The sequence below is a fragment of the Elgaria multicarinata genome, chromosome 6 (assembly GCF_023053635.1).
Source record: "Elgaria multicarinata webbii isolate HBS135686 ecotype San Diego chromosome 6, rElgMul1.1.pri, whole genome shotgun sequence".
Classification (NCBI taxonomy): domain Eukaryota; kingdom Metazoa; phylum Chordata; class Lepidosauria; order Squamata; family Anguidae; genus Elgaria; species Elgaria multicarinata.
Window position 1 is genome coordinate 53,555,176 of NC_086176.1, and position 25,907 is coordinate 53,581,082.

At 41.5% G+C, this 25,907-nt stretch overlaps 1 protein-coding gene across 1 annotated transcript in view; it reads left to right on the top strand.

Annotated features, from left to right (window-relative positions):
* LRRC2 (leucine rich repeat containing 2) overlaps nucleotides 1-11,892 on the top strand; it is a 66,618-nt gene extending 54,726 nt beyond the window's left edge. Inside the window, exons 6-9 of the mRNA XM_063129434.1 lie at nucleotides 304-449; nucleotides 2,190-2,345; nucleotides 5,665-5,801; nucleotides 11,660-11,892. Of these exons, the coding sequence (XP_062985504.1) occupies nucleotides 304-449; nucleotides 2,190-2,345; nucleotides 5,665-5,801; nucleotides 11,660-11,709 (489 nt within the window). The 3' untranslated portion in view covers nucleotides 11,710-11,892. The remainder of the gene's footprint in view (nucleotides 1-303; nucleotides 450-2,189; nucleotides 2,346-5,664; nucleotides 5,802-11,659) is intronic.
* The last annotated feature ends 14,015 nt before the right edge of the window (nucleotides 11,893-25,907 follow it).

Genomic DNA, 25,907 nt, shown 5'->3' on the forward strand with positions numbered 1-25,907 from the left:
ACTACTGTGCAATTTCAAATACTTTGCAGTTGATATAATACTCTGATAAAGGTTCATTATGGAGTCCTTATCTCATATTAAGGCCATCCAAAGTAATTAATTCATCCAATCTGTATCTATTCCAATAATTAATACATGGAGTCCAATTTCCCCCCTTCCCCTCTAAAAAATGGACTGATCTGACCTGTCCATTCCATAGTAGTTTATTCATAACCGCAATAAACTATCCCTTACTTTTTCACTAATCAATTGATGAAAAATGAGCTGAATCTTTTATAACATCATATAACGTTTTTGTTACAGCTTAGTAACTTGAAACAAGTGACATTTGTAGATGTGTCAGCAAACAAATTCCCTTCAATTCCAATCTGTGTGCTCCGAATGTCAAGTTTGCAGTGGCTGGATATGAGCAGCAACAACCTCAAAGATCTCCCTCAAGACATAGACAGGTTTTTCTTTATATTATCTTTGCAACCACATTTGGTTTTAGAAAACAAGGTATGGGGTGACTATATTGTGTCAATTTGGAAGTTGTGCACCTTTGAAAATTGGCTGCCTATTGCTTGTTGTGCCAGTCATGAAGTCCTGGTTTGGGTGATCACACAAGAGAGGGCCTTCTCAACAGCGCCCCCACACCTGTGGAACAAACGCCCATTGGAGGTCCACCATGCACCATCCTTGCAGGCCTTTTAAGAAGGCCTTGAAAATATTTTATTTTACCACGGCCTTCTGATGATATGAGTAATGTTGTTTCTGTTATTGCCATTGTTGTTTTTGCTGGTTTTATTGTTCTTAATTGCTATTTTATTGTCATTATGTTTTTATTGCTTTTAATATTTTAACTGTTTTAATGTATTTTATTGTAAGTTGCCTTGCGAGGGCTTCTACCTTGAAAAGCAGCTAAGAAATGTTTTAAATGCATTTTAAAAAAACGATTTGCTGAAATATTCAAGTCTATCAGCTGGAGGAAGGATGGCAGCTAAGACATACCTACTGCCCTCTTTCAAAAACAGAACTTGGTGCTCTCCAGATGTTTTGGTCTACAATTCCCATTGTCCCTGATAATTGTCAAGCTAGCTTGGCCTAATGGAAGTTGTAGCCCCAAACAAGTGGATGGCACCTGGTTAGAGAAGGCTGGTCATGACTATGGGCCTGTTCAGACAACACACTAAGCCATGGTTTGGCCGCTATCCCTTTTGCAGCAAATGGATAGTGAGCATGTTTAAACTGTGGTTATGTAGCCACTATAGTTAGGAATGGTTCACATGACACACTAAACCATAATGTTTAGCTCAAAATGCTTAAACATGGTAGCTTAGTGTGTCGTCTGAACGGGGTCTATGTATTGTATCTAGAAAGCCACAACATTCTAGCTAGAATGCTGTGTGCCTACGGAACCCAGAACTCAATCCCTCGCAATCAAGATTGAGCAGATAATGACCGGCAAATTAGTGTTTCAGGATTTGAAAAAGTCAGGCCACGAATAAGTGTAATTATGGTCATCGTGGTGGTACATGGCACTTCTGCAATTTTTAAGATAAAACATCTACAGAATTACAATGGTCATATCAGTTTGGATTTTGAAAAAAATAAAATAACAAACACCTCTACCTCACACATTACCATCTAAACGCACATTTTCAATGTCCTTTTTGAGAATCGAAGTGAGTTCTATTTATATATTGGACATAAGATGAGAAAAGGGGAAAATATGGCTTGGTTTTCACAGTCCCCTCTTCCCAAAAAGAAATTAAAAGTTAATGTTTGAGGACAGCAAATACAGAAAAGCAAATTACTCGAGTAGATGGTGCTATATAAATAAATAAATAAATAAATAAATAAATAAATAATAATAATAATAATAATAATAACAACAATAACCCATGCTGGATTTTGGTGCTGTAGCGTGTCCTTCTACCCTTAAGGGCTTGTTGCATACACTGGAGAACCCATAAACAATATATTGGTAGGCAATGCATTGGTGCACCTTGCCTTCCCTTTCTTCAGGTCCTCAGTCAGCAAGGATTCTGCCACTGCCATTGTAGGGACGAGTGAGGGACACAGCCACCCTGCTCTTCTTGACAGAGGAAGGTAGAGATATGGACAGGCTCTTTGCTAGTACATAATAAAAACCTGATCCGCAACGGTATATTGTGCATTTAACTATGCTACTTTATTACTCTCCTAAGGCTAGAAGAATTACAAACTCTTCTCCTGCAGAAAAACAAGCTGACCTATCTTCCACACGCTCTGCTCAACCTGACAAAACTCAGTTTACTGGTTGTGAGTGGTGATGCTATTGTTCAGATGCCTACAGCTATCTGTGAATCAACCACAGGTTTAAAGTAAGTAACTAAAAAAAGGTAAAAGAATAATTTTGCGTTTATATTTCCCTTTTCCCTTTGTCTTGGATTTATTCATTTCTTCACTATATGGAATAGATCCTTGCACTCTTTTTGCATAATCTAATTCATCACCCCCACGCCACATAAATACAAGTTTAAGTTATGTTATCCATAAATTACAGTGTGTCACAAATATCCTTGTTGTTGTTGCTATTCAGGGTGGTAAAAACAAAAAGGGATGGTGAAGAGTTCCTAAAAAAATCTCTCCAAACTAGAGGCAATTTCCCAGAGGACCTTTTCTTCTGTCACCCCCAGATTATGGAATGGCCTGCCGGAGGAGATTTGTAAAATTAACTCTGTGTGATTTTAAGGCAGCTTTAAAGACTAGCCTTTTCCGGTAGGCCTATCCAGATCGATGTGAAATCAAGAATTTTTAAGATGTATTGATTCCTGTTCTAATGTTGTTCCCCGCCTCGATCCAAAGGGAGAGGCGGGTAAGAAATAAATATATTATTATTATTATTATTATTATTATTATTATTATTATTGGGTATTAAAGTAACTGTAGTCTAAATACTAAATGTATTTAAGGTGGCACGAAACTCTTGTGTTTCCTGCAGTAGACTAACATGGCTACCCCTCAGGAAATAATTAAAATGTGGACAGTGTGGTTCAATATAAGTGGATTACAGTGATGTACAATGGGAGAAAAAAATCTTTAGGGAGGGAAGGGGCAGGGCTTCGGGAGGGAAGGAGCCAAAGTCTCCACAGGCCAGATGGGGAACCTCTGCAAGTTGGATTGTGCATGTGGACCAGAGATTCCCCATCCCTGAGTTCAAAGGCATTGTGTACCTATTGCATCTTTTCTTCCTTAACCAATTTCTCCTAGTAAGAGAAAATATGGAAGAAGCAGTAGGAAAACAAGGGAGGGCTACAATTTGAATATGATGATGTCAGGACACTCTGTAAAAATTCTGCTAATGAGGCAGTGTGATTGCACAATAACAGTGTCATCTAGAAGCACCATGCTAGTTCTTGGTAGCATGTTTACCCACACTCAGGCAGGAGAAGTTAGTTGTATTGGAATAAAGTCATAAAATTCAATCCAGCTAAGTCTCATGTGCACGTGGCCCATTCAGGGGTCATCTTTATCATGCCGCTTCTCCTGCACACAGCATGAGATAGCGTCAACTTATGCCTTTAAAGATAATACAGACATACCGAGGGCTTTTTTTTTGTCACATGAAGAAGTCTAGAAGGGGTGGGAGGCGTGCGGGAGACAGACGATGTTGTGAGAGGGACCCACAAAAATCTGTGAGTGCCCAGTAACGAGCGTGCAATAAAACGCTCATTTGATGATGCCCCAAGTAACAGCAAGTATTTCCATTTCATGTCCAGTAACATGATATCATTAGGTCCCCTGACTGTATTTGCAAATTAGATTTAAAAAAATCTGTTAGCCTAGTTAATTATATAATCCATACTTCCTAAATGCCAAATCCAGCAACTTCAGATTGACCAATTATTTAAGAGTTTGGCTTCCAGAACCAGCTATTCTCTTTCCTATTTCTTCGGGGGTTAGGATGTAATTAATATATTCATGGAGGATAATACTATCAATGGCTATTAGTCATGCTAGCTAGGTATAACCTCCAATATCAGTGACAGTATGCCTCTGAGTATCAGTTGCTGAGGAATAGGATGGCAGGAGGGTGCTATTTCACTCAATGTCCTTTTTGTGGGTGTCATGTCTCACTGTTTTATGCTATTTATCTGTGATGTAAATGCTGTCTGGACTTCGTATGCTAAGCTTGGTAAGTGCTTAATTCTGTTGGAAGGGGGAGTGAATGAATGGAATGTTGAAGTGAATGCTGATTGGCTGTTGGATTCAAGTGTGTGAATGACACTCAGTAGTTAGGAGTGAGAGAGAGTCAGGGTTAGTCTGCTGAAGAAGTTAGATCAGTGTAGGGTCTGTGTTTTATTGTTTTGAGGGAATGAAGGAGGAGGAGGAGTTAGAAAGAGCAGAACTACTTTAGATTTGACTTTAGAGGGTAGAGTAGGCAAGAATACATGACAACTGTATTGTAGCAATTAAGTACTGAACCAAATGAAACTACAAGCTTAATAATATGTGTGAACTTGCTTCTTGTTAAATAAAAGTTATTTTTGTTTTCACACTGGATTGGGTTCTTTAAGTAACTGAGGTAAGGTACTGAGTTATATGGTGGCAGCGGTAAAGAAAAGATGAATAATAAAAAGCACAGAGTGGTGTAGTGGCTAGAGTGTTGGACTGGGAGTCGGGAGATCTGGGTTCTTGTCCCCACTCAGCCATGGAAACCCACTGGGTGACTTTGGGCTACTCACAGACTCTCAGCTCCCATCCTAACTCACAGGGTTGTTGTTGTGAGGATAAAATGGAGAGGAGGAGGGTGAGGAGGATTGGGTTCAATGAACCTTCCTTGGGTTCATTGGAGGAAAAAAGGCGGGATATAAATGCAACAACAACAGTGCCAAGCTGGTTGCAGTGGGTCCAAGAAGTGTCAGAGAATCACAGAACCAGTGGGAAAGTAAAAGGTTGATGCCCAGAGGTGGGAACACAAAGGAAAAATAGTCCACAGAGTGGGCAGCTGTATACCAACTGTGTTCATGGTTGGGATCCTTTAAAGATTAAGTTAAAAAGGAGTCTCAAGGTGAGAGTGGTTTGTGACTGTGGGCTTCCCATTTGGGCATCTGGTTGGCCACTGTGGACACCTGCTAGACTAGGAAGATCTTTGGACTGATTCAGCACAACTTTTCTTATGTTCTTATACTGGTATTGAGCTATGGAAGCATGATAGAAAGAGCAGAGCTACTTGATTTCTACCCATAAATCTGGGTACTTGCACCTTCTGAATCTTGGTGAAACTCCTCCCATGAGTTAAAATATTTCCTATTTAAAACAGCAGCGAAGTTGTTGTACAAAGCGGTATTTGAGGACTCATAGGGTGGCGTGTAAACTGTTTGCATGCTCCCCAGCAGATGGGAAATATACCTTTTGATTTTAGAATTAAGCATATGCTCTTAGTGTTTTACATGTCTGCCTCCACAAGGCCACTCCTGAATTAACGTTTATTATAGCTAATTAGCATCAAAGGCCTGTGGCTAACATGCCCATGAACAATGTAGCTAAGTTATGCCCACAGATAAATTGACTTAGCTCCATAACAAAGTAGGAAGAGCAGAAAATTTATAGGGCAATAAATCATTTGGCATATAGCAGTCTGCTCATGATAAGAAGCATTATATAACCCCTTCATGCTAATATTTCATCTTCTTGCAGATTTATAAGCCTCAAGGATAACCCTCTTGAAAAAACCTCAATTCAAGAGATTGAAGAAATAACAGAAAATGAACGTGATCGTGAGCTGTTTGAAAAAGAATTTATGAAGGCCTACATTACAGACCTAAGAGAAAGAGGTACAGGCATATATAAATGAGAGTGCAAGCTAATTCCCTTTTCATTCTAATGTATAAGATGTTAATTTCAAGCTGGTTTTCCGGACACATCAGGAAAATGTTATTCAGTTATGCACTGTGACTCCATGTGAGGCATTTCATAGAGAATCTGGGATTTGGAACAAAATGAGGATTCATAGATCTTGGAAAGGAACTTCAGAGGTCATCTAGTCCAATGCCCAAATCATTGCAGGAATTATGCAACTACATTCTAGACAGATGCACCCCGAGTCTCTGCTTAAATGCCCCCATCAGAATAGAAACATAGAATTTTACAGCTGGGCGGGACCTCGGAGGGACCTGAGAAGAGCGATGTGTTTATTTGGTGTTCTTTTCTTGGGGTAGGGGGAGCATGTCTCGCTCTCATTATGGTGTTGTACTTGAAATGTGCAAAAAGCATCTCAAAAAGAGAAGATTGGGAATTAAACATTTTCTGCCCTGCAAAGCTGCTTTCCTCTCCCATATAGCCTCCACTAGTCTTGTTACTCAGAGTAAACTCTGCCTCATTAGATCTAGCCATTCCTGTTACATGTCAGAATTACGGAATAATGGACTATTAAGCTCCATTTCTGACTTGACAAGGCCCTGGTTGCCCCAATATTTTGCACCTGTACTGCTTGTCATGTCACTGCTATTTTTTTTTTTGCAAGTCAGACAAACTTTATTGCTCTTGTATTAGGCATACAGTGTTCTGTTCTGTTTTTAAAACTATCATGTATAAACCATCAAGATGGAAGCTATTGGCATCATTATTTTTATTTGCCTGAATCAGCCATTAAAAAAAAAATCTAACCTAAATTAATTCCCATGAAAGTTCCTTCTTTTTTCACTGTGCCTCTGAACAGCAGTTTCATATACAGAAATTAAGGACGTGGATCTTTTTTGTACATGGAAGTAAGTACTAGGAAAAGCTTCACCTGGTTATTTATTTATTTATTTTTTATGTATTTTATTACATTTATATACCGCCCCACAGCCGAAGCTCTCTGGGCGGTTTACAACATTTTATATGTCAGATGTCTGTTAAAATCACAGATTAAAAAAAAGTGGAAATGCTCTAAATATAGAACAGGCTTTTGATTGATCCTGTCAGGAGCCATGAAATTTAGGGATGAATTTGTGTTTTTACCTGGAATGTTTATTTCCTTTTAAAACCATTAACTAACATTTACCCACATATTTGTTTTGCAGAACCTGTGTTGTTTTTTATTGTAGAATATTGTTACATATATCAAAACCAGTTCCAGGTATTATTAGGCAGCCATAATTTATTTCTCATCTTTACTGATTGGCAAATATTCAGAATGCAATAACAAATTACAGTTCAATAACTGTTTTTCTCTCCTGGAATCCACCCTCCACATTTAACTCCTTAGCACTCCTACATGTCACTATTATCTAAAAATTCGAACACAGGACTATTTCTGAGAAAGGCCACTGTATGACTGAATCTTTTCTAGGGTCTCAGAATAATGGTCCATCATGATGTGTACAAACTAATGCCATGCCAAAAATTTCTCCCACGAAAATTTCGACCATTCTCATTCGATTTGATAGAAAAGAAACTGCTTTTGAAAAGAAATTCAAAGGAGAAGAAATTTCAGAGAAATTCTCATGGGTTTGGTTCAAGGTTCTTGTGCTGCCTTACTTATGAGATGACTGAGGAGTGTGTGTGAGTGTCCCGTCGTTCATCTTTCTAACAGCCTGTAGCCTCCTTGGCTTCCCACACTTCCCACCCAGGGGAAGACATTTATTCCTCCCAATAGGCCTTTTCAGATCAGGAAGTGCAGGCAGCCTGGGAGACTGTAGAGCAATGGTGAGATGTGTAATAGAAAGAAAAATACAGACAGTACCCTCAGCAACCTCACAGTGATTAGGGCCATAGCTAGATGGGGTGAAATCCTGGGGCAATCCCATGACACACAGGGGATCCTGGGAGCAGGGAGGAATGATTCCTCCCTTGCCCCGGGATCTCACCCTCCCCTTCGAGCCCCCTTTTTCCACTGTTTTGGAATGATCCCAAGACCATGGAACGTGTGAGTGTGCGTTGTGGTTTGTCTGGTCCCTCACGAGGAGCCAGGACCCATGCATCAGGGGTGGGTTGGGGGGAGCAGGTTTTTTTTTTTTTTTAAAGACTTACCTTCTGTGCATGAGCGCTTGTGCACCCCTTCTTCTTTAAAACAAACAAAAAATGGCAGCCACAACGTCGCGCACCGTGTGTAGACCAGTGCGACGATCTCGTGATCATAAAATTGCGAGATCATCACATTACAACCCCTTGGTCTAGCTGTGGCCTAGGTAAGGTAAAAAAACACACCATCAAAGCACATTCTAAATAAATTATAAACTGTCCTGAGTAAGAGGTAGGGCATTTCCTTCATGGAGAAAGAAAACTTTTAGGAAATTCCTGAGTTTTTTCTTCTCTTACCCCCTAGAAATAAAAAGGCACATTTCAGAATTTTCTTGATATTTCTCCATTTGTGACAGCTGCCCCCACCCCACTCAATGCCCTTGGTGTGTTCCCCAGCACCTGGTGTACATAAGCATACTGCCTCTGATACTGGAGGTCATACGCAACCATTAGGACTTCTAGCCATCAATAGCCTTATCCTCCATGAATTTGTTTCTGACCCAGAGACAGCACTACTTGTTTTAACACTGGTGTGGGGAACCTACTTTCATGTAAAGAGAGAGAAAGGAGGCAGGGTGCTTGCAGACAGCAGGCTCCTAGCACTGCCTATCAAAAAGCATTGTGCACCCATTCCATCTTTTACTCCTTAAGAGATTTTTTTTCTGGTAAGAAAAAAGATGGAAGATCCAGTGGGAAATCATGGGAGGAGTATGGAAGATGACATCATCTGGACCCTCCATAAAATTCTGTGTTTGAGGCAGGGCAATTGCAGATAAAAGCTTAATCTGAAAGCATCCAGGGAGAAGGATAGGGGTGACATGAAGACATTGTTCATGACAAGACATTGTTCAGAACACCGAGTTCCCTGATGCTGCTGCAGTCTGTCCTCCTCTTCCTACAAAAGAAAGGTCCGTTCATTCCCTCCCTAACGATGCAAGGCAATGAACTGCCCTTGCATTGTTAGGGAAGGAGTGGGGTTTTCTGAATCATGCCCTGGAGTTGTTCAAGCAACAAGCTCTGCTTCAGGATCTTGATCAGACAAGTGCAGAAGACCACAACAGACCAGTGGGCACTGATGGCTCCTATTTCAATGCAGCAGTGAATCTGTGCTGGGTGTCAGTCAGAACTCTAAAGGAGCTTTCCAAAATGCTGAACCCTATTGCCAAAATGGCTTCAGCACATCAAATAGCTCCTTTTGAGTTCTGACTGAAACCCAAAGTGGATTCACTGCCCCACTGAAATAGGAGCCACCAGCCTCCACTGGAATAGTCACATGGCTGAACCATGGAATCAGAAAATATGATTCCTGTCACCATCAAGTTGGAAGGGCCCTGATGAGTCAGGGAAACCTCTACTCAGGGCAGTTGATGCTTCATCTAAGCTTTCACGATCAAACTGCTCATATGGGTGGGACGTCCTTCCCAAAGTGTAACCTAAATTGAGCTTCTAGTAATTTAAGCACATTGTTTCATGTGTTGTTCTCTTTGAGTAGTGTGATCAGTTGCTTCCCTTTTTCTTCCCAATTACAGTTAAAATATGGATAATGCATCTTCTCCCCAAGATTAAACATATAATTTTCTCATATGGGATGTCTTCTAGGGCCTTTATAATCGTGTTCTGATTGTTTTCCAGTTTATTAATATACTTCTGAAACTGTGCCCAGAATTGAATGATTCAGTTGAGGCCTAGCCAGTGCTATGTAGAATGCCTCCTCTATTTCCAAAGTGTTGGAAATAATATTTAAAATTATAGAGGGGCGGGCACACTCCCATGCTGGAGGTCTTCAGGAAGAGACTGTTCAGCCCTCTGTTAGGTTTCCTCTATCTTTGGGTTTTGCTGCATTGAGCAGAAGGCTGAGCTAGGTGGCCTACTTTATAAAAGACAAGCCTCACTTTCGGAGGGCTGGCGGAAAGCAGTCCACTATTTGAAGCTGTCCTCTATTGGAGGGGCTCTCCAGTCCAAGTCTGTTTTATAGTCAAAGCACTGTATGGAGAGAGCGAGAGAGAAACCAGGGCCTTGAAGTTGCCCACCAGCAATTAGCACCTGGACTGCAGTTTAAGCAGCCACACAAGGTCACCTAGGCAGGCTTCTTCACTATATAGAGAAGTCTTGTATCTCCATTCAAATAATAGTTATTATTTCTAAATTTGCTCACACACACAAGGAAGGGAAGAGTGGGCTTGAAGCAGAGAGGATGCTCTTGTTGCAGTCTCAGTGCTAGTCTTGGACTCCACATGTGCAGTACAGGCAGGGGCCGTGGCTCAGTGGTAGAGCATCTGCTTTGCGTGCAGAAGGTCCCATGTTCAATCCCTGGCATCTCCAGTTAGGGCAGGAAAAACTCTTGCCTGAAACCCTGGGGACCCGTTGCTGCCAGTCAGTATCAACAATATTGGGCTAGATGTACCAATGGTTTGACACAGCATAAGGCAGCTTCCTATGTAAGACCGGGGCAGACAGGGGTCCTGCTGTAGTCTTTGGCAGAGGGAGGAGGTTCATCTGGCAACTGGAAGCCAGTTGACCCAGATTTGGGGCCAGCATGAGCACTGCAAATGAGCACTCTTTGACTGCCCTTTACCTACCCTTTTGTCTAGAAAAGCCATGAGGGTGAGGGAACTTCAGGAGCCATCAGGTAGGCAGTGGTGAAGAAGGTGGCTAAGTCAATGGGAAAGCCATAGAAGGGCCAAGGCTGCAGAAAGGGCTAAAGATGAGAGGGCTAAGAATGGGTGGAAGACGAGAGGCCGCAGGCCATATCTGGATACATCATTGGCCCACAAGTGAGCCATTCCCCACCTGCAGCCAAATCCATCTTGAACGTTTTGCCACAAAGTGATTAGTTCCTCATTTTGTACTTCTGTATCAGGTTATTTTCTACATCCTCACTTTATATTTGACTGCACTGAATTTCATGTTTTTGCTGCCAATTCAGGTCTCTGAAATTGCCTACTTCTCCACCGTCAGTCAGTTCATTGATTCAGTCTACAGAGCTCATAACAAAACCTATACAACCATTAACATAGGAGAATAAAATACAAACCCATCACTTACCTTACAGAAGTAAAATCATAAAACATATGTCAGATATCTCTATTAGTACAAATAATCAAAATTAGTCTAGTTAGATAATATTTTAGATTGCATCCTCATTGCACTCAGCAAATATTTAGCTGTATCTCCATCATCATGTGTTAGCCTTCCTCCTGCCCAGCTGGGTGTTAGTTGTTCCTGACTGCATGACATCTACTACAGCAGATGTTACCCTCCAGATGTAACTCCCATCAGCCTTAGCCTGCCAAGCCAATGGTGAGGAATCATGGGAGTTGTAGGCCAAAACAACTGGAGGGTCACAAGTTGCCCAATCCTGTATTACAGTCTCATATTTGTTGGTAAGTATTGAGTCCTATGTACAACAGTGTCATTCATTTTAGGAATAATATAAATATAATGGAATTTTCAACATGAAGGTTATGTTAAAGTCCTTCATATAAAAATGGCACATAGATTTTTGTGGAATTATTAATGAAGAAATGATTACAGGATTTGGGCTCAAGAGTTTATTAATTTATATAGCTTAATCCAACGAGTATATTAGAAGGATGGTTTCAGTACCTGCCTAGCTATCTTCAACAAGTAAACTATGATAATTCTATGATTTTACAAGTAACATATTATTTATATTTTCTCTTAACAGAAGCCGTTCCTTGCTATACTACAAAAGTATCACTTAGTATCCAAATATGAGAACTGGAATTCATACATCACTGAGACTATGAAGAGCTTATTTTGACAAAACAAATGGGAAAACATCATCAGTTTTTACTGTCAACAATAAGGACTTTCAAACAAAAAAAGTTGTCAATGTCTATGGTAGTTGATGCATAATGGAAGCTTTAAGTGACCAGACTTATCACGTGATCGTTGCAATCATCATATGTAAACATGGCTGAGTCTATCTTAGAAAAAGGTTTCTTATATAAAAAAAGCAGAAACGTTTATGCTTTAAGGGTACTTCCAGACAGAGGGCTCCTAGAGGCGATACTCAAAAGACATTATGCAGCTATCTTTTTTTCTTAACAGACCTTTTTTTTCTGGACAGAAAAAAAGATGGGGGAAAAAACCCCAGTGGGAATATATAGGCCAGCTACATATTGAAGACATCGTTGTCTGGAACTGTGAAACTCTGTGAACAAGGCAGGGCAATTGCATAGTAAAAGCTTCATCTGGAAGAAGCCAAAGAATGTGATCCGCTTTGATTTTTTTAGACCAAACGATGGTATCTGAATTCTTAAGATCTTCCCTTTTCTGGTGAGGCCATTCATGTGTATACATGGCCTACCGGAGCATTGTTAGAACCAAAGAGTAATCCACAGTGCAATCCAGTGAATGTTTTCAGAGAAGTACATTCTACTGTATTCATGGGCCTTTCTCCCAGGTAAGCCCAAAGCTGTTCTCCAAATAAAGGATTTGCAAATGCCAGATCTAAAGAACAAGCATATCTGACACCGACAATCCACAAGAGGACGGTGATGATTTCCCTGCTGATCATTGTTTGGACTAGCACAGGCCTCACTATCACATCAGCGACTGCAGTGCTTGAAATGGTACCACTGCCTAGATGTACTCCCCCCACCCTTCCTATTTTAGTGGTAAGGTCACCAGGGAAAGCATCTGTCTGGATGCAGCCTTGGTTAATGGCAGGTTTACTGTAATTGTATCCTAGGAGATTAAGGCGATTGCTTGCTCTTAACTTGTTTACTCAGCTCTTCAAAAACTTATTTTCCCCATGCCACCTTACAGTTGAAATAATTGCCAGAAATAAAGACTGAAGTGCAGTACCTTGCATGTGTGTGCCAGATCTGGGCATGGTTTGAGGCTTATTTTTCTTCTTTTCCTCCCATCGATTCTTGCCATAGCAGCTTTAGTCCTCTCTCAATATCAAACAACTTCAAACCCAGAGTTTAAGATTATTATTTTTTGCAGTTGAGCACAGCTGTGACAAAAATGAATTAAAACAGGGCCCCAATTCAAGTAAGCACAGAGTTAGTTCTGCCAGGAGTATGGGACTTTTTGCTTCATTCCTGAAGAACACTCTTCACATAATTCAAAGCTGCTTTTTGAACATCACTGACCAGCCTGGGATATAGCAGAGGGATAGAGCTTGCTATATGGAAATATTTTTGAGTGTACATTAAATATTAAGAACAATTGCTAAGGTTGCCAACTAACCTGACAAACTGGCCTGGAGTGCTCTTGTACTTGTAAATGTACGTTGGTAAAGGACCTGTTACATCTGCGGATTGAAAAGTTGGCTGGATGAGAAATGCTAAGAGTTAAATGACTTTTTCTGTCTAAATATGCATAGGATTGTTCTCTTAATTATTTCGATGCTACAGGTGGGCAAGGTTTCTCTGACAAGCAGACTTATAATAACAACATGGAGAGATGCAATAAATCTTTAAGAGAAAAAAGAGCTCAGCAAACATGGTTCGGTTTTAAAAAGCTAGAACAATATTTGCAAACTAAGCACTTTCATGTATTGATAACTGAATGAGGTTTTTTTTGTTATAAAATATTTTCATTTCTATTTTGTGCAAATGTAATAGCTATATGTTCACTCTTACTTATGATGTACTACTTGTTTTGTAATCTGTCATACTTTATGTGAATGTCTGTTAGGCTGTTAGACTTGTAAAGTGATTTTGTTTTTTCATTCAGTCAATAAACTATATTTATAAACTGTGCATTTTGAAGTTATTTAATTTGTATACTGCCGTAAGTAAATGTTTACAAAATTTTGAAAAGGTGTATACTAGTTATAATCATAGCAATTTGCCCAGTGGATTTATAGAGAGTAAACTGGAGTATTGTAATGAGATCTAGGATTTGTCCAGATGATGCCCTGGGATCTCTCGGTTTCCTGACGTTAAGTTTTCTGTGGGTACAGCTACTGGTATGGGATGCCCTGAGGCAATGCCTCTTAAAACCTGACAAAAGTTGTCAATAGCTGGTAACGTTCAGGTGATATGTCTGTGGGTCTTCCAGACTAGGATTTTCTCATGAGGTCACCCTGAATTTTAGAAGGAGGGCAGGTTAGGGATACTGCAAGTGCCGGAGTGGGTCTGGGAGCTGCCTGCCTGTGTGCCAAAATTGTGCATTTCCCTCCCTGCGCCAATGGCGGCCTTGAAGGCCCAATTGTCACAAGGCTAAAGGTGCAGATATATGCCAGGCCAAGCTGCAGAAAAGACTCACATGGCTCAGTGAGTGGGGGCAGACGGTCATGGTGATGGGGCATGTGCCCCCGAGCCTGTTGTTGGTGAGTTTGCCCACTCCTAGTTCAGATGATAATGTCTTCTACTGTTAACTAGGGATGTCGGAGAAATACGCAATGGATTCAAATGAGTTCAGTTTTATCTGAATCTAACCTGCAGATTCTGCAGCAAATCAGCTTTTTTTTTTGAGTCACGCAGGTTCTGCAGACTGGTTTTCACTTGGGAGGGGGATTTGCAGTAATTTGTAGTAGGGATCATTAGCATTAATTATAACTACTGAGCACATGCACAAATTTAGTTAATCAATGGGAGCTAAAATGGTCCAAGAAGGCATAGGCCAGCCTCCCCCAATTTGGTGACCTCCAGATGTGTCAGACTACAATGTCCATCATCCTTGGCCAGCCCAGTGCTGTTCAATGAATGAGAGAGTTGTTCCCTGCCCCTGTCCATGTGCCCCTGCTCAGGGAAGTTTACTGGAAACACTGAATTAATTCTACATCAGCACTAGGATATTGCAAAATATTAAATGAGTGCTGCTGTGATATTTTGAATGGGAAAGAGAGGCCACTTAATCTCAATGGGTGAAGCAGCTACTGTGCAATTGTGAATGCTTGAAACAGCGATGCTGCAATATTATGAACAGGAAACAGGCTACTTGGTTTGAATGGGGTGGCCCCAGCCCTTGACCAGATCAGTGCCAGTTCACAAAAATAGGCATACTCAGGATTTAATGTGGCACACTTCAGTGGAACCACTCAGGAGACACATTTAGGGGGGGAAAGACACACTAAAAGGACTTCGCAATGATGTGGAAAGAGGGAAGTTGCTGCAAATTGGCGACAGCGTCATCTGTCTCCAACAACCCTATTGTGTTCTTCCTCCGCACTAAATCGGCCATGTAGATTGGGTCCCAGAGTGAAGGTAAGTTGGATGCTTTAGAGCATTGTGGGAAATTTAAAATGCTTCTGTTGTCAGATAAATTCATGGGCCCACTAATGTCAGAGAGGCCCTCAGAGGACACTTCTCCATGGTTTCCCTCAAACCTGAAAGTAGCCCTCTAAATCCCCTTAGGAGGGAATAAGAACACTGAGGACCATGGAAGTTACTTTATGAATATATATATATATATATATATATATATATATATATATATATATATGTTCTGCTAACCTCTAAGTTGCAATCTCATACATTTTATGCACTTTAACTCCTTCTGACATCAACAGGAGAGAATGAAGGATGTGTGTGACTATCAGAACATAATTAGGAGGCTTTCACAGAAAGCTTTACGACAACATCACCCTACCCTTTTCATAAATGTTTACAGGGTTTGTGTTTGTCCACATGATTACCGCTTCTACTCGGGACCCGCTTTTGTTTTCTTACTACTTCTTCTGTCTTTTCCCTTAATGCAGAAGATCTGTTGAAGAGAAAAAGATGGGAGTGTTGCACAATGCCTCTGATTGCTAGTGTTGGGAGCTCTCCATCTAGAAGCACCCTTAGACATAGTTACCACAGCATTAAACCACTTATATAAACAGCACTCTGAGGAATACATAATAAAGTTAGTAAGTCTTGGTTAGTCCTATGTCAGGAATGTTAAAAAGAAAATACAATTATATTCTCTTTCTTCTTGACCAGTGACATTTAAACACCATCTAGAACTTGATATTTTTTCACTTATGAAAAAAGCAAAGCATCAATTTATCATATGTGCTGACAGCATTTCATATAACATGATTTGCTATAAATGGGCCTCTGGTACAGGTTGTATGCATCAAGAGGCCAGGAAAATGTGAAATCAGATTGAGTTTCAAGACTGAATGGTTAATTCAGGGTTCTCAAGACGAAGTTGAGTAGACCAGGGGATTATTTTATTTTCACCAGCTGAAACAGCATAGTTTTGATTGGCATCTGTTCCGTAAGCTCCAGCTGTTTTCCTTTCACTTTTATTTATTTATTTATACTTATTTAATTTATAGGCTCTCTTTCCACTTGCATGGGGGCCAGGAGGCTGCTTGCAAAACACAGCAATCACCACTACTTGAAACATTAAAACTTTTCAACAATTTAAACAAATGAAACCAAGATAAGCAGTTGCATCCAATATTAGGCCTATTAGAGTAAACCCACTGAAATGAATACAACCCATTGCATACAACCTCTACTGTGCCACAAAACTTTAGGCTGACCATATGAAAAGGAGGACAGGGCTCCTGTATCTTTAACAGTTGTATTGAAAAGGGGATTTCAGCAGGTGTCATTTGTACATATGGAGAACCTGGTGAAATTTCCTCTTCATCACAACAGTTAAAGCTGCAGGTGCCCTGCCCTCTTTTAAATCTGGCCACTCTGATATAGCTCCTGCACTTTAACTGTTGTTTTAGGAGACATGAGAGTGGAGTGCAGGCCGTCAAAGCTTCGCCAGAATGGAATTTGGCACTCAGGCTGGAAGGGGTTCTGTCAATCTAAGAGAGCTCCTGATTCTTGTTGTGTTTTGTTGGAGCTACCCCTCGTGGCAAACTGATTTCATGGTGAATTGCTTTTGAAACCAAGGGGAGCTCCAAAAGCAGTTTGTGTATTGGCCTGTGGGTAGTCATCAGCTGTTAAAAATTAAACGTTCCAGCGGGCTAGTGAAAGGCCGAATCATAGAATAGTAATGTTGGAAGGGGCCTATAAGCCCATCGAGTTCAACCCCCTGTTCAATGCAGGAAACCACTTTAAAGCATACCTAACAGATGGTTGTCCAGCTGCCTCTTGAATGCCTCTAGGGTGGGAGAGCCCACACCCTCCCTAAGTAATTGGTTCCATTGTCATACTGCTCTAACAGTCAGGAAGTTTTTCCTGATGCCCAGCTGGATCTACACTACTGCTTTATGGCAGTATTGAACACTACTGCTTCATAGCAGCACTGATAACTGTGGTGGCACATTACGCATTCCATATACCACTTTTATCATGTTTTTTTTATTCTGTATTATCCAAAATACTGCAACCAATGTCATTGTGTGACCTACAAGGTATTATTGAGCAAGAGGGGCCAGAACTACACCAAGCAGGGTATAACACCATGAAATCAGTTTGAAAACTGTATATGGAATGTGTCCTTGTCCCCAACAGTTGTCAGTGCAGTTCAATACCATTATAAAGCAGTAGTGTAGATCCTGCCAAGGATATACGTAGCATCACCATGATGGGATTGCAGTGTTTTGACACAAGGTGTAAATTTGGCCTAAGTTCAAGCATGAGTTGAAGTAGCTTTTTCGATCTGATCCATTATCCCTTTAGTAGGAGAAGTTCATTCTCTGCTACTCTTCTGCTGCTTTGGTTTTGCATCGAGCTTGTTTCTTTGATATTGAGATGAAATTAACCATCCCGTGGAAGCTCTTTAGCTGACCTTGCCATTTGGCATCCATATTCCAGCTCGCCAGTATTGTGTCTTGATATTAAAGCCTCCCTATTATTTAGTGCTGATTTTATTTCTTACGTTTTATGGATTATTCTGAGACATTTTTTTTTAAAAAAAATATATGTGTGCCTGGGTTAGACAGATCATTTTTAATTTAATTGCTGTAGTTACAGCTGACTATGTTTGAAGGAAGTAACAATCTTTATCATTCTGCAGTTTAGAAACAAAATCGGTGTAATTGAGTTTTGCAACTACGTCTTGGCTTCTTGTTTTTGGCGTCTGTAGTAATTAATTTGTCTCTCGAAGCACTAATTGCCTTAAGGCAATTATCATATATCTATGTTCTTTACACTCCTTGTCGCACTGTTATTGTCAAAGAATGTTAATATATTTCTACTCCTACTCTGACGGGACCTTGTTTGTACGAGTTACAGATGATGCAGATCCATTGTTCTTGGATTCTCTTGTAACTGGGGAAGAAGACTTTCAGAAGTAAGCCATGCCTTTGTCTTCCCCCCAAATAATAATAAATAATTCACTTGCTTATTTTAATCCACGGGCATTGTTTAAATGTATAATACATGTCTTATTGTGAGTCTATATCTAATTTGCCAGCTGGCATGCATGGATATGAAAATGTAATTGCTAATTTGGATATCCAAATGTGTACTTGGGAATGGTCTCTTTGGGCCTGATTTTAAATGTTCGAATAGGTGTTTGTAAATGTGGTAAAACATTGATTTTCTTATTTCTTAGATAAGATGCTTTGTACTGCATTACTGTTGTGCTGCTGCAATTCTATACACACTCATCTGAGAGTGTCCCAGTCCCACTGAACTCAATTGCACTTGCTTCCAAGTTGGCCTGGATAGGATTCTAAGTTGCATTTCTTGCTGCTCTTGGAAAGTGATTTTGAAATGTTCACCAAATGTTAGTTTTTGTGCTTATTGGTTGATTCTCCTGGCTAGATTACTGAAATAAGTTTGGCTTTGAGAAATAGAAAATGTTATCTATTAATATGGAAACTGTTTCTTCTTCTTTTTCTGTTTCTCTTTGAAAGAAAATGATAGTCTATGTTTATAGAAATGAATGTTTTAAAATTAAAATATGATTCACAAATATCCTTTCTTTTCATTAAAAGTGAAAACTGAACTTTCCTTTTATGGATCTGTATTTTCCCTTCCTGTCTTCCAATATGGCAGGATGTGGAAGCAATATACAATATGTGATCTATGCAATCAAAATATGTGGTATATTGTAGGGGTGTGCTCCGCTTCACTTGCAGATCCGCGATTTTTGGAGCGGGCTGCTTCGCCCCGCCCCCGCTCCGCCCACTTCCGCTCCGCTCCGCTCGGAGCTCCGGATCTGGATCAGAGCTCTGTTTTTCCCCCCATAGGGTTGCATTGAAAGCTAAAAAATTATACAACTTTTTTTCTGTTCAAGTTAGAAACCTCATGTTTGGCACCATGACACCTCATGGAGGTATACAAACGCACGCCAAGTTTCAAGGGAATCCCATCATCCCCTGATTTTTGGGGAATTTTTGAAAATCGGGCACCCCATTCACACCCCTTTCCATAGCTCCATCAATTTGCACGTTAGAAACCTTAAACTCACCACCATGAAAGCTTATACAGGGATACATACGCACGCTGAGACTCAAGGCAGTCCCATCATCCCCTGATTTTTGGGGAATTTATGAAAATCGGGCACCCCATTCACACCCCTTTCCATAGCTCCGTCAATTTGCACGTTAGAAACCTCAAACTCGCCACCATGAAAGCTTATCCAGGGATACATATGCACGCTGAGACTCACCACCATGAAAGCTTATCCAGGGATACATACGCACGTCGAGACTCAAGGCAGTCCCATCATCCCCTGTTTTTTGGCGGGGCTTAAACCTGCAAAATTTGGAACTTCCAAAACTCCAAGTGAGCGCAGGAAGGACTTCTCCCCTGAGTCAAAGCCACACACACACAACATCCCTGTGAGGTGGGCAGGGGAGGAGGGAGGGAAGGCAGGCAGGCATGCAGCTGGCATTTCTGGGGGCATAAGGAAGTGAGCCAAGGATAAGCCAGTAATGCATATAAAATGGAATAAATAAACAAATAAATAAACGAAGGAGGGGTGGAATTAAAAGCAGCAGTGTTGCTGAATAAACAGCAAGAAGAACTTTAAAAAAAAGGCTATATCTGTCTTTTACCAGTAATAGGGGGACGTGCCCGGGGGATGGGGAAGCAGCTGCCAGTTCAAGAAAGCCATTGCTTCGCCAACAGCTCTAAGAAGTAAACGGTCACTTCAACTCATAATAGGCATCGCTCCACCACTAAGAGAGAAGTAGAACGCTCACTTCGACTCATGATAGGCATTGCTCCACCAGGTTACTCTCTTTGGAAGGCTCTAATGGCCTTCCAGTACAGGAGAGAGTGGGGGCACGTCCACAATGAGATGCCCTAGGGGAGCTCATCCCCTTGCACCACATCTTTTCAGTTGTTCCCCAAAGTTAGGGTGGGTAGCAGTGCTGTGTTTCTATCTCTTATTATTGGCTTAGTATATAATTTTAGGTTGTGTTTGTGCATTTGGTGGGGCTACTGTGCTAAAAAACACTGGGAAAAGTCTGTTCAGATTAAGAAAGAGAAGTTTCCCAGAATCCCAAGTTACCCGTTTTGCCTATGCCCTCCTCTAACTTTGGGATCATGTGATCATGACCGGGAGCTGACTCTGCCCCTCAGCCCTTTGAAAAAGGTATTTTTCCCGCCGATTTTTTAAAAAATTCTAGCACGCGACCCGCACCACGCAGAGAGGTGAGAGTAGTCTCAAAATGACCCCCATCCACGACTCTCTGTGCACAAGAATTTTCAGAACGATAACTTAAAAATCAACCCAGTTATCCCCGATTGTTTTCCTCAATGCAATCCTATGGGCGAAAACTGCCGTTTGATCCGCGCTGTCCGTTTGTTTACCCGATTTGTAAAAAATTCTAGCACGCGACCCGCACGACGCAGAGAAGTGAGAGTAGTCTCAAAATGACTCCCATCCACGACTCTTTGAGCACAAGAATTTCCAGAACGATATCTTCAAAAACAACCCAGTTATCCGCGATTATTTCCTGCAATGCAATCCTATGGGCGAAATGTTTTCAAGATGGCGATCAGAGCGCTCCGCCTGAACTAGGAGCTCCGAAAAATGGTCGCTTCTCTTCGCCTTGCTTCTAGGGGTCCGCGGTCCGCTTCTACTCCGCCTCTGGGTAAGGCGGAGCAGGCCAATCCGCTACTGCTTCTCCGCTCCTAATCGGAGCGGAGCACATGCCTAGTATCTTGAAATAACAGGATCTAGGATGGGGTGAGCAAATGTTTTGCCCCACAATTCCCATCATCCCTCACCATTAGCTGTGCTGGCTAGGTATGTTGGGAATCATAGGCCAAAATATTTGGAGAGCTGAAAGTTGCCGACCCCTGATCTAGGATGACTCGCAGTCAAATACTGCTTCTACAGCAGAACAAGCTTGTGTACTTGATGATAGCTCAAGCAAGCCTTGGAGTGCTATAGGAATCCTCAGGCCTAGGTATTCACATGTAGATTGCTTGGACATTGTGCAAATGTGCGGTGAATGCATAGTGCCGTACAACCAACTCCCTTTTGAAAGCCTCGCTATGGCTGCAGTACTTACTTGGAGGCAAGCACTGCTGAACATAGTGGGTGCTACTTCTGAGTAACCAAGCAAAGGATTATGCTGTATGATTTGTAAACTTGACGGCTGATTCAGACAACCATATTTTTACAGTTTCCCCCTAATCTTCACCCACAAGAACTGTTTAAATGTGAGCTTAAACCAGGAACTTGCTTAGCCAAGCTGCAGCAATTCCTCCAGCCTTAAACTGTGGAGAGTTTTGCAGCTCTTGAACGTTACTGTAGTGAAACCTCTAATCTCCTGGCTCACACACTGTTGCTCACGTGAGAGGACGATTCCCATAAGTGAAGAGCACTGCATTGGTTTTCGGCATCAGCTCCAGGGATGCAATTCATCAAGCGTTGCTCTTGTGCAACCTCCTTTCATCTCTGTGGGGTTTTCACAAGAGTAGCAATCAGTAAATTATGTCCTGCCACCACTCTGTTCTGCATGATTCTTTTCACTGGCTTTTCTCTTCAGTTTCCCCTCTGAAATTCATTGACCTTTTAGAGCCTTTTAGAATGAGGAAAGCAAGTTCCCTCAGTAATTATTCTTTTTTAGTTTGAGAACAATAATATAGGAAAGCACCCCAGGACAGGACGGAGAAACATAGGGTTTCTAAACTTGGCTTGTAAGATCATCTCCCATTTTAGATTGCAGGCCAGTATGCTTAAGTGTAGTGGAAAGTCCATCCAAGCATCTTGGTCACTTGTTCCTAAAGCTTTTGGCATGAAATGTCACTGATGTCAAGATGAATCTTGCTGTCTGCATGAATAGATTGCTACTTTTAACAAGTGTTTGATTTGTGTTATTTCTTAATAATCAGCTGAACCCTAATAGTCAGAACATAAAGCTGAGCCTTGAGTCCAGTGTCAGATGCTGTAAGGGGAAGTTCTTGTGTGAGCGGCAGTGGTGTAGCAATGGTAGATCAAAGTGGCCTCTGTGATAAATAAAAGCCACATCATTTGTTTAATAAACTGATGCTTTACTTCAATGTTAAAGATAATCCACCTAATAGCTACTACAGACAAATTCAACAGGTAAGTCCAAGCTGTACTCCTCTATCCTCAAGGCAAATATAGTCTGTGTGTGTGGAACGGTTGCTGAGAAAGTATTTCTGTCCTGAACCAAAGTCAACTCTAATAACAGATAAATGCATTTTGGCAAGAAGAGGGCCCAACCCCATCTTCTGTGGTTTTCTCTTGCTCCTTCTCCAGCCAAGAGTGATTTGAGTTCCCCATAGCTGCTTTTTCAGTCCCCCCTCCTGAAGTACCTGCTATGCTATGCCCCTTAGATTATTTATTTATTTATTTATTAATTACATTTCTATACTACCCAATAGCCGGAGCTCTCTGGGCGGTTCACAAAAATTAAAAACATTCAAAGTATAAAACAACAGTATAAAACCATAAAATACAATATAAAAGCTCAACCAGATAAAAACAGCAGCAATGCAAAATTACAAATTTAAAACACCAAGGGCACTTCCACACGTCATTCTCAGGGCGCTTCCATCCGCCCCCAGTGCACCCCGAAAACGATCGTGTAACTTGCCTATAAAAGAGACGAGGAAGAAGCGTCCTTGCCGGCGCCGCCGGCGCCACCCAACTCCCTCCTCGCCGGCCGGGACGGAGAGCTCAGCGGAAGAAGGCGGGGTGGAGAGCGGAAGAAGCTCTTCACCCCGCCTTCTTCTGCCGAGCTCTCCGAGCCGGCTGGCGAGGAGGGAGTTGGGCGCCGGCGCCGCCAAGGACGTTTCTTTCTCATCTCTTTTACAGGCAAGTTACACGATCGTTTTCGGGGTGCACTGGGGGCGGATGGAAGCGCCCTGAGAACGACGTGTGGAAGTGCCCCAAGTTAAAATGTATTTATAGACTGTTAAAATGCTGGGAGAATAAAAAGGTCTTCACCTGGTGTCTAAAAGCATATAATGTAGGTGCCAAGCGAACCTCCTTAGGGAACTCATTCCACAGCCGGGGTGCCACAGCAGAGAAGGCCCTCCTCCTGGTAGCCACCTGCCTCACTTCCTTTGGCAGGGGCTCGCATTGGCAGAGGGTTAGTTGCTTATGCTTACAGTGGGGTTCTTTCCCTGTTCTCGTTCCTTTTTCTCTGATGAACCCGAGGGCCTGCAAATTTAAAACCTATCCCAACTGTTTAAAACCTATCCCAATTGTTTCCCAAGCTTTCTCCTCCATATGAGAACAGAACAAAGAATAATGTACATTTCTGTTAGCAGTCTAGCTAGATCTGCCTGTCACCAGGGTCTCAGCAAGAAGTTCCCTTCTCCAGCTGCAACAGAACCATCTGTTTCCCTTAGATACTGGCCCAGTTTGCACATCACAACAACCCGTTTACCCCCCACCCACCCATATTACTCCTGCAAAAACAAATCATGGGTTATTTCAGGTTCGGATGCTATGCTAAACAATCCAGCGACGGAGTGGCAGTGGTTTGTTTAGCCACTCCTGCTGCAAGAACAAGCCATGGTTTATTTTGGGCTCAGACACTATGCTATGTCTTGGTTTTAATGTAGTGTTAAACAGTCCAGGGATGGACTGACAGTGGGGTGGTGGTGGTGGTTAGCCACTGCAGTTGCAAGGTCTCTGAACTCAAATTCACTCTATCCCTGGGTTGTTTAACATTGCCTCTAGCATTGCAACCAAACTTCAAATAACCTATGGTTTGTTCTTCAGATCAAAGTGGGGATGGGGGCAGTGACTGTGCAAATTGGCCATGCCCCCAGTGTCCCTGTGCATGCTGGCGCTCACCCTGTCATTCCCCAACCTCATCACGTGGTGTGGTGAGCTCTGAAGTGGGGCTCTGCATGTCCTCAGTTGAAGACGAGCAGAACATTCTGCATGATTGCTTCAGACTTTGTTGCATGGACAAGTGAAGTCAGGGAAAGCTGGGGCAGGGTCTGGTGTGGAGGGGGACATGGTGGGCAGAGCCAGCGTGCGGAGCCCCAGCTAATGGCACACAAGCTTTTTTAGAGCATTCTAACTTCATTCAGATCATACTGGGGGCAGCAAAATTATTTCTTGTTAGACATTGGAAAAATGTATTGCATGTGGCAGATTAGTTTAAAAAGACTGTAAAGTCTTGCATGTTACACAAAATATCTATCTATCTATCTATCTATCTATCTATCTATCTATCTATCAATATCTATCTATCATCTATCTATCTATTTAATTTAATAAGACTTTTAATGCAGCCCCAGCATGTTTACTTGGAAATAAATCACACTTATTTTAATGAATCTCACTTCCAATTATGTGTGCTTAAGACTAACCTTAAAATGGAAAAAAAGTTGCTGTTTTTGTGGGTTTTTTTTTTAAAAAAATGGATTATGAAAGGAACATGGGCAGGAATATAGCTTTGAAAATATACATTTTTTTAAAAAAAAAAGCTTTGGTCTCCTGTGAAATTAGCTTTCTTTCCTGTAAGTATTGTTCTCCTTTCTTAATAAAAGATCTCTATACCCTATGAGCTGGAAAATAATGATAGAATGTCAATTAAAAAAGGCAAGAAAAGCATAAGGGAAGAAATGCAGGAGAAGGATCATTTGGGGTCAGCCTGGTAGAAGAAATGAGCTCTCTGAAATCACTTTAAAAAGAGGAAAGGAAGTTCTCTCCACTTTGAAGATTACAGGTCTAGAAGAAAGCTTTGTAACTTCAGTTGCCATTTGTAAGGCAAATGTGGATGTTTACCATAATAAAACCTATTTGCTATCTTTTTGATATTTTTATTATGGCTAAGGAAGAGTCTATTGGAGAAAAATCTGCACAGATCAGAAGAGGAGTACGACTACTTTGACCTTGCTGACGCCAATGCTGATGCTTCTGTCTCACCATAAGGTGATGTGAGAAAACTCTCTCTGCTGTGGAGCCTTGTGAGAAGCAGAAGCAGCCTCGATGGAGAATGAAGCCCCTTGACATGCTTTAGTGGGGATGTCCTGGCACCGTAATCAAAGTCAGCATTAAGGGTAGGCATGTTTGGGTTCTGGATTCCCTGGTGACATTTGTGGCACCAAATGCCTTTCACCAGCTTCACATACACCATACAGAGAGAGCGAGAGTGCTTCTCTATAAGAAAGATTTACTGCATGCTCAGAGAAGTTTGTGGGTCCTTTACATGATGTTGTCAACCTGCAGAACGTCTCCTACACTCTCCCCTCATAGTCTCGCATTTAAAAAGACTGGAGATAGCACAGTGATTTTTGCTTAATGTAGAGACACCTAGAGTCACGGGATAACCCCAGTGTGCAAAGATGGCATTGAGCTATAATACAGCCACACTGTTTCATTGAACATAATAGAACATTGCTGAGGGGTGAAGTGTTCAATTCCAAATCATGTGGTCACCATCTAAAGGCGCCTGTTATAAACCCAGGAAGACTATGGAAGAAGAAAGCCTGGTAAGGTGGCAAGATTTTTGCTTAATGTAGAGACACCTAGAGTGACAGAGAGAGTGAGAGAGAGAGTGTATTTGATGACTACTCAAACTCCATTGGCACAAAACATGGTGGTTGGATTATTGACTGGAACGAGTTTTCTACTGATGGCTTGAGCCCTGGGACTCTAATGGACTG